This window comes from Terrapene carolina, unplaced genomic scaffold, assembly GCF_002925995.2.
Source record: "Terrapene carolina triunguis isolate 2854851 unplaced genomic scaffold, T_m_triunguis-2.0 Scaffold714, whole genome shotgun sequence".
Taxonomy (NCBI): Eukaryota; Metazoa; Chordata; order Testudines; family Emydidae; genus Terrapene; species Terrapene triunguis.
In genome coordinates, this window is record NW_020665065.1 from 11,114,941 (window position 1) to 11,128,585 (window position 13,645).

Sequence of the window (13,645 nt, forward strand, 5' to 3'; positions counted from 1 at the left end):
AAGCTCATCCCCTCCCCCAAGCCAAGGAGAGAAAAAGAAAACGGGAGATGAGGGAGTTAGAACGAGCCACAGTGAGAAGAGAGTGCTGGGTGGGTTGGACGGCTCACAGGAGCATACATCCTGGCACAGATCCAGATCTATCACTGTTGTTTGTCCTGTAATTACCGCAGTAGAGGTGCAAGGTGAGGGGAAGAGAGTCATTCAGTGCAGCTCAGCTCTCAGGTTCTCACGCTCGCCTGAAAAGCTGCTAGATACAGAACCCTCTGACTCCATTTCCCCTCTGCCTTTCACTGGCTTCACAGTCCTTGTCCCCTTTCCAGGCCAGGCCTGCCTTCCCTGGAGTGCAGCCTTCTTTCTTATGCAGAACGACCCAGTCACAGCCCCCTTGATGCTTAATGGATCATCTCCAGCAGGGGTAGTCAATAGCCAGATCACGGGTCAAATCCAGACCTCCAGGCACTTTTGAACAGACCCCGAAATCGTTTTATTTACTTATTATCATTGTTATTTTTTATTATTGTCTCTGGCATCTGGACCTTGACTGTACCTTTACCAAGAAATTTGGACCTTGCCAAACAATAACTGACTACCCCTGCTACAGCAACAGACCAAGCAATGAAAGGTCCTTGCTGCTGTCCTTTTCCCCAGGCCAGGTCCAATTTCTCTCCTAATACTCCTCATCCCTGCCCTGTTTTCCTGAGGAGCAGAAGTTCAACCTCACCAGATGCTCCTGGTGAACTGAAAAAGATTCTGATCAGGGGTGCATGTCGGCAAGGTCTCTGGGGGCATGGCTGGTGCTCGAGACACCAATCAAATGGCAGAGACAGGGCTCAGTGTTCACCCACCTCAGAGGTCCAGCACAAGCAGCTGGGGGGGGGGGCCATGGGAAGAGAGGGGAGTAAGTCTGAGGGGCAAGAGGGCAATGAGTGGTAGGATCTGCACAGATGAGTCCACCCAATATACATTAAACAGAGGGGGGTAGGGAGGGAGCTCCATGTTGGGCTGTGAGAATCGGCTGGGTCCGACTCACCCTGCTCACCTGTGGGAAGGAGGGGAGGACAAGGCTGCCGTCAGGACCCAATGCTCGAATCCTCAAGATGGACCATGGGAAGCATGACCCGAGTATGCTCTGTAACCCTGGGACTCCGGTGATTTCTTTATCCATTTCCATTTTGAATAAAATGCCCCTCGCTTTCCAGCCTACAGTTAGATGGGGAGGGAGGCACCACACAGGCGAACGCTCCTCCTCCAGAGCTAAGAGAAGCCTGGCTCTGTGTGGGCAGCAGCTTCTGCTCTCCTGGCTACGTGAAGACATCCAGGTTCCACAGAAACCCCCCAAGCCAACACTGTGCCTTGGCACCCAACGCTTTAACTGGACATGGCTGAATTGCTTCTCCCAGCAATGCTCTTGTACAACCTCCCTATTGCCAGCGGGTGGCCCATTGAATAGACCCATTCTCTCCAAATCAGATGTCTCCAACTCTCTCACCTTTTACCCAGCTCCAGTGTGATGGGAGGGCTGGGGGACTCACCTGCTTCGAGCGCCATGGATGGCTTGAGGGCCGCCGCTGCCAGCCTGGCCATCATGGGTGAGATCAATCCTTTGCTGGCAGAGATCCTCTCCATAATGGATGCTGCTGGACCTGGGGAAGAGGTGGCTGTCGGCTCACTGGACCCTGAGACGGCTTGGGAGGGGGAATTGGCAGCAGTAGAGGATGTTGGATTGGTGCTGGAGGAACCAGCAGTCATTAGATTGGCTGAGCTGGCGGGATGTGGCGTGGAGACCCGGCTGGGGATGATGGGGAAGTAGGAGCTGGCCGTTCCGGGAAGTGCTGAGTTGGCGAGCGCCAGGGCCAAAGGTATATTGCTGGGGAGGGCCTGGGAGAGCAGGCTGGAGATCTTGGTGGCCGGTGGCATGCTGTTGGTGGACTTGCAGGCCTGAGAGGAGGCAAGCTCAGCAGCGGAAGAAGGCGCAGCCGGGATGATCAGGGAGACGGAAGACTGCTGACTGGTAGGGGAGGCACTCAGGCTGGAGTTCTTAGAGCTCATGGCGGAGAAGTCAATGAGGTCATCGTTGCTGGACTCCTCCTGTTCGTTATCCTTGGCTCCCAAGAGGGAGGTGGGGAGGCCCAACACCCCCGAGCTGCGGATGTGCCGGCGTTCGTGCTTGCGCTTGTGGGAGGTCATCTGGCTGGTGGAGGTAAAAGTGAAGCCACAGCCCGCCCGAATACAGTGGAAGTGGTTGGTGGCCTTGCTATAGACGCAGCCCTCATACTTGCACTCCTCATACTTGTAGAACTTCTTGAAGCCGTCCTTGGCGTAGGCGTCGTCCTTGATGTGGTAGCTCTTGTGCTTCTCGATGTCGCACTTGTTCTTGAAAGTGAACGTACACCCAGGTCGCCTACAAGGGCACAGAAGAGGGTAGGAGGCTGTATGAGTTGGGAGCACCAAGGGGCTGCCGCATCACTTGCCTCCTCTCTGGGATGAGGTTTGGGATCAGTATAAAGTACTGACCCCTGGTAGCAAGAGGCCTCTTGGCCCCTCTTAGAGTTGGCTTGGGATGCGCCAAGAAGGGTCTTTCCAGCCAAGGGAAGCAAGGATGCGACCAAGTACGAGAGCTGGGATAATGCCCCCACTCTGAAGACTAGCCAACACAATAGAGGCAGAGATCCAGCCCCGCCCACCAGCCATCCCAAACAGAACACGAGCCCAAGGCAGACTGAGGGTCATTCCTAGACATAAACATAGGCCCTAGCTGTGCCGTGATTTTCTCCCAAATGATGTGGGTGCCCAATGGAGTCATTGGAAGGGAACTCAAGTAACTGAAAGCAGAGTTTGGCCTTAAGCTAGGAGAGCTGGATGGCTGGTCTCTCGAGAGAACTCTGAAGTGCAAGTGCCATTAATACTATAACAGTACCCCTCAATGATGACCTTTCAAGCAAAGCTAATGTGGCCTCTTTCCTGAGAGATTTCTATCATAGATTTCCCAATGGGCATACTTGCCTTGATTCATCAGGGAGAGATCAGGGTGTCTCCTACCATGAAAGCTCTCTCCAGATTATACCCACTCTGGAGTTTATGTCCTTTCAGGAAGATGCCTGGGAGGTTCACATCCAGAAAGGCCTTCCTGGTAGGTTGCCCCACTGTGTATAATCCTCAGGTTATGACTTTTCAGAAGGAGGCCAGCAGATGTGCGTCAATAACGTAGGATTTTTGCCCTCCCCCATCATCTCACCTGCAGTGGAAGTGAGTGGTTTTCTGCCCATAGAACTGACAGTCCACGGTGCCACAGTCTTCTGTGGCTCGGAACCGCTGGAACCCATCGTTGATCAGCTGCGTGTTCTTCTTGTGGAAGTTTTCGTGGGTCATCACATCAGAGGTGCTGGTATAGACCTTGTTACAGCCCACCTGCCCAGGACCAAGGGAAAGAGACATCAAACCATCCCAGCAGCAGCCTACTGCTTTATTATTAGTACCAGCAGTAATAAACACACAGCAACACAGAGATATTTTAATTGTATTTGTGCATTTCCCCTCAGTATTGAGTCATCGCTTTGGTTGCCAACCTAAGGACTGATGCTGCAAAGAATCTAAGAAAAGCCTGAGTCTATGGGGATGAAACAATTAGAACAGGAGAAGGAGGCAGAGGATTGGGGGAGATGTAGAGAGATTAAGGCTACTGCTCAGGGACAGGGCGGGGAGGGTCCTGTTCCTGAAAAGAGCTGGACAGACTGACAAATACTGTCATGACCCTTTGTCATCTTGGGAAGATTTGGAGAGACTTAGGGCTTCTACTCCAGCCCTTCACTTACTTGTGGAGCACTGGAGAGACTGGTGGTTACTCATCTATTCATTTTCTCTCTCTGGGAAATGGGGTGGTGGGGAGCAAGCTGGACACAGCTCTAGGGTCTGTTCTACTCTAGCTAGTCACAGACCGGAGTGGAAATCCCAGTCAGCTAGTCACCAGGAACCGGTGGCTTTTCCCCATCACGCGCCAACATCGTTTGCTCAATGATTTTAACCTTCTGCAGCGAGTGGGAATGGTGTGATGAGAACGGAATGCTGAAAACCTGCCTGCCCCCGGGCAAAGCGGGCAACTTTGCCATATTGAGTAAAAAACCAGTGGAATCTGAAAACGCCATCACCCCTGCTGAGCTGCTGACAGCGGGTTTTATTTTTTCCCTTTCTTCTTTTGCACAGTGTGTGCCAACGCCTGCACCATCTCAGAAGTGAAGAGAACGAAAACACCACCTCTCGGTTCAGCCCAGGTTGATTCAAACAGGCAATAACAAATACCCAGGGGGGGGAAAAAAAAAAGGATCTCCAGCTATTTCCAACATAAAAGAGCCTCTCTCTCTCCACGCTGACACCTTGAAAAAAAACAGACCCCGTGCAGCATTAAAAAAAAGAATTAAACAAAAACCTCCTTAGGAATAATTTGCAATGCGGCTCTTGGTGTTAAAGCCTAAAAAATGTCAGTTTATATAAACAACTAACTGAATTTTATCCACACCAATTATGGACATAAAGAAAAAAAAAAAACATGAGGCGGACGGCACAAATCCAGCCATTTAAGCAATATTCATTTTAATTGCCAGTTTATGTTCTGACACCTTTCCTGTAAGACCATGCTTACATGGTCATTGACTTTCTGGAAGGGAGTGGTCACAGGGCTAAATTACCCTTATATAGAGGCCTAGATAGGGGTCTTTATTGAACCTCGGAGTGGCTGCAGACTGAGTAATCTTGACTGCCCTTTAAAAATTAAATAATTCCCATCCTAGTCAACTCAGCAGGAAACTGAGCAAGGAAAATACAGGAGAAATAGCATTAAAATGTCCATTGCAGAGACCCAAATGAAGCCCCAATTTCAGCAAAACACTAAGCACATGCTTAAGTCCAACCCTATTCAGGACAGCACTTAAGTGCCTGCCTAACATTAAGCTTGTGCTTAAGTCCCATTGACGTCAAAAGCTGACTTGACTTAAATATGTCCATCCCTATTCAATAAAGCATTTGGGCATGAGTTTAAGACCTTCTGGCTTTACTGGGCCTTAAACACATGCTTAACTGCTTTGCTGAATTGGAGTCTTATGACTGTAGAATAATCCAGGAAGTGGAATTTTAGAGTAGTAAAAACTTATGAGGGTGTTTGATTATTTTCTGTGTGCTTAAAAATTCCATTGCACATTGGTGTAGCAATGTTTTAGGCGCTGATTCAGTGTATCCCCATTCCTACCCTGCTTCAGAGCTGATCCCACTCTAAGAGATGGATAAAGTAACCAGGGTTCCAACTGCCTTTGGGCTAGAAAGGGACAAAGAGCTGAAAGTTCTGTCTATGTGGTAATTCCAATTCCTGTTACACCATTGTCAAAACCATTTGCTCTTGAAATTTAACCACATTCCCAACGTAATGCCCAGTATTTCTCAGAACTTCTCCTCTAGCAATGCTGGTGAGGAAGGCAGAGCTGAGGTTTGCTTCAAACTGAGTACCATTAATATTTGATTGTCCTAGCAGCTGGCTACAAAGGAACTAAATCCAGTGCTAAAGGACAGATGTTGTGCAGAGAGAGGCCTTATATCAAGGGAAACTGTGGCAGGTCAGATGGTCTCTTTGGGCACAGGAAGTGGCACTCTAGAGAGACTTCACCGCTTGTCCCGCTACCAGTCCCACAGAAAGGGATCATCTGTGTGGATAAGTCAGGTACAGAACAGAGGAGAAACCTTAAACCACGCCCCGCCAACCCAAAACCAGAGGGTTGCCCTTCTTACAGATCAGAATCATGCTTGGCAGGAGAAGGTCCATGCAAACTGGATATAGATTCTTCATAGAGGTGATTGAACCAGAAGGGACCAGGAGAGGCTACATTTAAGCTACTTGGAAGTTCTCCCTTAAAACAGTTTGCTGTAGGAGAGGCTCCTGTCCCCCCTAAAAGACAAGTGTTGGGTTGCCAGAATTTCAGGATCCTTTAGGTTTGCAACAGAAAGGGAATGGGTCAGGTCAACTGGCTCTGGGTTCTTCATTCGCCCTACAGCCCTGTCATCTTTTCCCCAGCCACGCTGCTGCCTTCTCCCCAGTCCAGCTGTGTTACCTGCATGCAGTGGTAGTGTGTGCTTTTCCCATTCAGGTGACAGCCATGGTAGTACACGCTGCAGTCATCTAAGGGGCTGAAGCGCATGAAGCCGTGCTGGAGGGAGTTATCACGTTTCTTGTGCATGTTGTAATGCCGAATCACATCCTGTTTACTAGTGAATCTCTGGGGAGACAGAGAGAAAGTGAGACACACACCTGAAAGGGGTGGCTGAGGTGAGTATTCCTGGGTAACTTCCTTTATAAACCCCTTACACTGCAGATTTACAGTTCAGCCATACAATGCATTTGACACCCCATGAGGGTCAGGTTAGATTAAAGGAGAAGTCTGTTTTTTGTTAAAGGGACAATATATGCAAACACAAACTATTTCAGTAACTATAAGCCAGGAGTGAAAGATACAATAGTCCCAGGTCCAAGATGTGCTTTCTGTAGTCTTGAACATGATTCTTCTGATATGATTTTAGCTGCTGCTCTCTGAAGAGCTGCTACAGCTGGAAAGGAAACCAGTGAACTATACCTGCTGTAAATGAATAATCCCAGTTTTCAAATCACTCGTGCTAGGGGTTTGCAAGACACTGGCTACTAAATCCATATCAAAAGGAAAAGGGGAAAAGATACTTTGCGCTCCTATAGTGCCTTTTCCATCTAGAGCTCTCCAAGTGTTCTACAAACATCATTGAATTTTAGCCTCACAACCCCCCTGGGACATAGGCAGGTTTTTGTTAAGAAAACCAGCTTTATGGGGAAACTGGAGGCACAGAGAGAAGTGACTTGCCCCTGATCACACAGAAAGTCAGTGGCAGAGCTGAGAATTGACCCTAACTCTCCCTGTTCCATGCCAGAACCGCCAGACCATCCCCTTCATCCTCTGCCTGCTTGAACTAAGGAACTGGTGCCCCATTATCAGTGCAGACAAAGTGCCTTTAATATGAAGCTTTTCATTTTTATTTCCCACGTACATTGATATTCAACAGTGAAGGTGTGAAAGGAAATCTGATTTTAAAAAAAAATCAATAGCCATTTATTGTGAGGAGTGATTGAAAAACCCTGTATTCTAACATTTAGCAACTTTTCCAGCCTCCCTTTACAAGAGACAAATGATTATTGCTTCCACTCTGTACTCCTATAATATCAATCCTGATCATTCCATTGGTATTGGCAAGGGGATATATGGATATGGATTTCAGTAGGAAGCCCGCGGAGGCTAGAGGTACTATTTCCCATGGCGTACATACAGGATTCCCATTGCCAATCACCGTTAATTTGTGCCCATTTATTACAGAGCGTTACTTATTATAAACTATATCTCAGCCATAAAATAATTTGCATTTTAAAAAGCAGCCTAAATCCTTATTCCCCCGTGAGACCAGCCAAGCTCCTTTGCAAGCAGCTCCTGGACTCCTTGGGAAATAATTATGAGGCCAATCATAATAATAGGTTTTTCTGTCTTTCCATCCTTTGTGTCCTCCCTGCTCTCTGTGTACAGAGACCTCTGTGCCGTGATTGAGAGCTCTCCATCTGATCGTCCCTCTCTGGATCACTAGCAACATCCCAAGGAAAAACCCCAGTCTGATCAATTGAAACTACGGTGACCAGATGTCTCGATTTTATAGGGACAGTCCCAATTTTGGGGTCTTTTTCTTATATAGGCACCGATTACCCCCAACCCCCTGTCCCAATTTTTCACACTTGCTGTCTGGTCACCCTAATAGAAATCTGAAGTCCGACAGAGTGGAGCCAAACTGGTTTCCCTTGCTGTGGTCAGACTCATTCCCCCAAGACCAAAGTGCCTCTTTGGGCTGGGGCAGGAGTCATGCTGGATGCAGAGTAGAGGCAAACTCTGGGATTTCCGCCCCTGCTTCCCCCCCCCCACCACACACACACAGTCTGACCACAGAGATGGCAGAGCCATGCTCACAGACCTGGAAAGAGGGTAAACAAACACAGCACGTGACTCAGAGCTGGCTTGATGTTGCTACTCTGGCAATTCTCCCAGCAATTACTGCACATGCCCTTTCCCCCACCCTCTCCCCAACCATAGATCCAAGGCTGCTGCTGGTCTTATTGGGTGTTTTGTTGCTGCTACTGCTCTCATGTTGCATGGACAACCACAGAGACAGACTGACAGACAGCATTCCTTATTTTCAGGCAAAATTTATAACATAGCCAAATTTATCTTCTTGGTTACGCTGGTGTAAATCTGAAGTAACTCCTTTGACTTCAGCTGAGCCAGATCCTGCTCTTGGTTACACTGGTGTAAATCTGCAGTAAACCCACTGATTTAAATTAAGCTAGATTCTGCTCTCAGTTATAGTGGTGCATATCTGGAATAACGCCACTGAGTTCAGCAGTGCTAGGCTGTTGTAACTGGGAACAGAATTTGACTCCAATAGTTTCAAATTGTATCTCCCCCTCTTCCCAGGACATGGAGAAAGCAGATGATCTGTTTCATGATGGAGTCCTGTGGGCTGTATCCCTTGACAGTAAGGACAGGCAATGGGTTCTGGCAGTTCATGTTCACCCTGTTTACCTGATAGTTGCACTCCGGATCGAGGCAGTGGTAATGTTCCCGGTACTGGTATGCACAGTGTATGTGTCCGCAGTGCTGACTCCCAGAGAACCTGGAAACACAGGCGAGAGAAAGAATGAAACTGATGCTCTCTGAGGATGGTGACTGCAAATCAAGGCGCAAGTGAAACAAGTTTGGCCTTCTCCCTGTCCTCCTGCAGCGCAGTCTACACCTATCCATCGCCTCAGAGTGTACCGAGGAGACATGGGACTCCTTGGAGACAAAGATTCCTATTCTCTCTGCCCCCAGGAAAAATGCAATTCCTCAGTGATAATGAGCTGAAGGAAAGAGGGTCCCCTTCCAGTTAGAAGCCCCATTTCTAACGAAGTTTTATATCGTTACATCCCAAGCCAATATCATTGCTCAGCTCTTTGAAATTGACCTTATTCTCATCCCACCCCACTGGATCACTCCTGAGTCTGGTGAGCCTCTTGCTGCTACTCCCAGGATGCAGGGATGACACATCAGTTTTGACACATCATTTTCCAAGAAATCACAGCAGATCTGGAACATGAAGTCCATTGGAACCTGATCAATTTTTCCCCTCCACCCACAGCTAAACATCCTTCCCCCACTGTCCCATTCCTGCCTGTCCTGAGTCGAGGACCAGAATCTAGGACATCAGATCAAGGGAGCTGCAGTTGGAGCTGTGAAGAAAGCACTACCATTCTCAGGCAAAAGCCAACACACCAGAATAAGGTGCAAGACAAAACAGAGGAGAAGACTTGAGGGCTGCAGAGAGGTTGCAGATGTGTGTGCGGTTCTCGGCTCCTTTGGAGCAGAAAAACTGAAGGATTGCAAAGGCCACTTGTTGCAACAGGAGAGAGATGGGGCATAAGCTGTAATGTGCCATATTTGCATTTCAATTAAGCAGGGTGCCAGCAGCTGCTTTTCCACTACACCATAAACAAAGGTGATTTTTTCTTCTGCCTCACTGAGAGTCCAAGAGCAGCATACTTGAAATTAGAGTGTCTTACGGCGGCACAATACAAGATAATAAATGGGGGTTACTTATGCTTTTGGAAGGGGGGAGAGAGAAACAGGTGATTCTTCTTCTGCAGGCTCATCTCTAGGGGACAAATCCTGCCTCCTCTGTGCCCACAGAGAGCCTGAGGAGAAGCGAAACCGGTGCTCTGAGGCTAGGTCTACACTACAGCGGGGTTCCGACCTAAGATACGCAACTTCAGCTACGTGAATACCGTAGCTGAAGTTGCGTATTTTAGGTCAGCTTACCTGGTGGTGAGGACGGGGGAAAGCCGACCGCTGCCGCGCTGCCGCCGACTCCGCTGCCGCCTCTTGTCGAGGTGGATTTCCGGAGTCGACGGCAGAGCGATCAGGGATCGATTTTACCGCGTCCTCACGAGACGCGGTAAGTCGATCCCCGATAAACCGATTGCTACCCGCCGGATCGGCGGGTAGTGAAGACGTAGCCTGAGTGTGTTTAACGACCCTGCCTAACTGTCTGGGGGACTGAAGTCCTCTCTCTACAGAACAGGGCAGCAGCACTGCAAGCTTCTCCCAAGCACTGTGCTCCAGCCTGCTGTCCTGGAGGGGGCCCTCCCCAGGGGTAAGACAGAAGTATCCATGGTCCAATCAGTCCTTGGGCTCTGCTGAGACTGCCAACAAAAAGCAGGGGGCAGTAGGTGTAGGTTTTATGACATTTGCCGTGGAATAAGGCCCACCAACTCATATCACAGGAGTCACAAAACAGTCATCACATAGCAACAACTTCCGGACAATACCTGGGCAGGATTTGAACCCGTGACTTAGCAGAGAGAGGCTGCTCAGCCCACTACCAGCCCTGAGCCACACACCCTCCATTCCCACCTTCTGTGACTCAAACAAGGCTGTTCCTCTCCTTGGTGACTGGTCACTCTGGAGTTTCTGTTTGGGCATGAGAGGAGAGAGAGTCCTAGCCAATGCTCTAAAGGCACAATGCCAGGTTAGCCTACTGAAGTCATAGAATCCTAGAAATGTCGGCCTGGAAGGGACTTTGAGAAGTCATCAAGTCCAGCCGCCTGCGCTGAGACAGGACCAAGCAAACCTAGACCATCCCTGACAGGTGTTTGTCCAACCTGTTCTTAAAAACCTCCAGTGATGGGGATTCCAAAACCTCCTTTGGAAACTATTCCAGAGCTTACCTACCCTTAGAGTTGGAAAGTTTTTCTTAACATCTAACCTAAATCTCCCTGGCTGCAGATTAACCCCATTACTTCATGTCCTACTCTTCACTGGACACAGAGAACAATTGATCACCACTTTATAATAGCCCTTAACATATTGAAGATTATTATCAGGTCCCCCCTCAGTCTTCTTTTCTCAAGACTAGATATGCCTTGTATTTTTTAACCTTTCTGCATAGGTCAGGTTTTCTAATCCTTTTATCATTTTTGTTGCTCTCTCCGAGACTCTCTCCAATTTATCCACACCTTTCCTAAAGTGTGGCACCCAGAACTGGACACGGTATCCAGTTGAGACCTCACCGGTGCCAAGTTCAGTGGAACAATTACCTCCCATGTCTTACATACGATACTCCTATTAATGCACCCCAGAATGATATTAGCCTTTTTTGCAACTGCATCACATTGTTGACTCATCAATTTGTGATCTACTAGAACCCCAAGATCTTTTCCAGCAGTACTACCGCCTAGCCACCCATTCCCCATTCTGCAGATGTGCATTTGATTTTTCCTTCCTAAGCACAGGACACTTTGCACTTATCTTTACTGAAGTTCAATGGACTCTCTCAGGGTGCCCTGGGTAATAGCTCCAAGAGGGAAATTTGCCACATGATGTGATATGGGAGGGAACAGAAGTCTGACGCCAGAGTCCATTTTGGGTGGCTCCAGGAAGGGAGAGAGAACTGCACAGTGACATTGTCAGAGGCAGAAGCTGAGGATGGGCTTGTACATGGGGGATGGTAAAGATGGAAACTATCAAAGAGTCAGGGAAAAGCAAGGGTGAAAAACCCACCCATGGGGAGGGAAGAAGAAAACAGAGACAGGGGAGAGATGCTGGTGGGGGCAGTGACTTGATATGAAAAAAACTGGGTGCATAGTCATGAGCTTAAGATGCCTTTTGGGTGTCACAACAGATGACAATGAGTCAGAGTATTAATGGGGTGCTGGGTCCAGCGGGCACTTGCTGTAGGATGGATAGGATACACCAAAAGGGAAGGGAGTAAATGACTGAGGGATGCATAGAGTTGTGGACTTCTCTGCCCTCACAATTGCTGTGCTGCCACTTTAAACTGGTGTCCTGTTGGAATCCCAGGGGCCCTAGGAAGCACCAGGAATGTTGTACAGCACAGGAGGCTGTGGCTTTCAGACACAGAGTACTGGGTACACATGCCAGAGCTGTTAGGGGTAAACCTAGCTTGCAGAAGGAAAGGGGCAGGTGTCTGAGGAGGGGAAGAAGCCCCTCCAGAAGCCCCTCCAGAAGCCAGAATAATAGAAGGAAGATGCTGGCCGAGTATGTGGCAAGGTCAGCAGGGAGGAGGTAAGCTACAAAATGAAACAAGGAATGCAGAAGTCTAAAGGAAAGAGAAGAGAGGAGGAAACCTCTAGGGAGGTTTCTTCTCCCCACCTCACTTCACAGGGCAATACAGTCCCTCTGGATGGGGAATGTTGCTAAGATGCCCCAGGCTGCAAGTGCAACAAGACTGGGAAGTAAGCAAAGGACAGGGAGTGCACTCCTCTCCTGGGAGTCTCTGGCACCAGGGCTTAGCGGAGACATGGCAGAGACAAAAAATCAAGTGGGGGGTAAATCCAAGGGTTTTTAGTGGTGGGAGAAGGGAGGTGTCAGGGAGAGTGAGACCAGAGATGCTGAATGGACTCCAGGTGGGCGACGCTTGTTCTGGCTCCAGTTGTTCCTACAAAGGTACTATGAAGCATTGGATGTGGTTGGGCAACGGGATGAGGCAACAGCCCCAAATCAGACTGTGAATGACTAGCATGTAGGAGATTACCCTTAGCTTGTGGCTGGTGTGGAAGCCAGGCGTGTCTCAGCGTGTGGTGATGAAGTGATAAGATGGGGGGTAGTTATGCCATGAAGGATATTTTGGGGTAAGCCTCTCCCAATAATGATGACTGAAGAACAGTTGGCCATCATGGACAGAGAAGGGAACTAAGAAAGGAGGCGAGAGACTAAAACATGGATGTCCCATTAAATAAAATGCCTGCATTAGGGAGGGGTAAGAGAGCATAATTAATAGGAGGAAAAATTAATAGGATTCCTAATATTCTTAATTATGTATTTGGAACCTAGATATTACAGTGATGAGAGCTTAAGAAATGTCATATGATAGATGGATAGATAGATATATTGATCGATCACAGGCTCTCAATCTGGAGGTCATGACCCCCCTGGGGGTCTCAGTCAGATCCAGGGGGTCACAAGCACCTTCCCTTTATGTATGGCTAGATTGAACGGGGGGAGGGGTGGCACATGATGGAAAAGGTTAAGAGTCAGTGGATTAGATAGATACCAGTACAGAGAATGGATACTGTAGATACCTTAGACAGCTGGACAGATTGATGGATAGATATAGATACAACAGATAGATCGGTAGAAAAAAATACCTGAGATAAATCAGATAAGATACTTGTAGACAAACCTGTAGAGAAGATACTTGTAATTCTATAGGTAAATGACACAGACAGCTGAAAGACTGTCCCGTGGACATGTCTCCTCTCAGTCACAACAGAACAGATCACTACCTATCATTCGCAATTGCATAGCATCCCCGTGGCAGTTAAAGCAATTGCTTCCACAGAAAAGTAGCATTAGGAGGGTACACATGTATTTTGGGCTGTCTTTTAGTGGAAGTTAGCAGTGGGAAATAAGTAGGAACAGTCAGCACCAAGTGACATAGCCAGCTCTCTGCAGACCACCAGCAGCTGCTCCACAGATTACAACTGATCACATAAGAAAGAAAGAAAGAAAGAAAGAAAGAAAGAAAGAAAGAAAGAAAGAAAGAAAGA

General features: G+C 48.3%; 1 protein-coding gene across 5 annotated transcripts in view; it reads right to left on the bottom strand.

The window, feature by feature from the left end:
• CASZ1 (castor zinc finger 1) overlaps positions 1 to 13,645 on the bottom strand; it is a 267,529-nt gene that overhangs the window by 32,559 nt on the left and 221,325 nt on the right. For all 5 annotated transcript variants that reach the window (XM_024210599.1, XM_024210600.1, XM_024210601.1 and 2 more), the window contains 4 exons: positions 8,625 to 8,715; positions 6,093 to 6,257; positions 3,236 to 3,408; positions 1,533 to 2,401 (listed from right to left, as the gene is read on the bottom strand). In XM_024210599.1, coding sequence (XP_024066367.1) covers positions 1,533 to 2,401; positions 3,236 to 3,408; positions 6,093 to 6,257; positions 8,625 to 8,715 — 1,298 coding nt within the window. The remainder of the gene's footprint in view (positions 1 to 1,532; positions 2,402 to 3,235; positions 3,409 to 6,092; positions 6,258 to 8,624; positions 8,716 to 13,645) is intronic.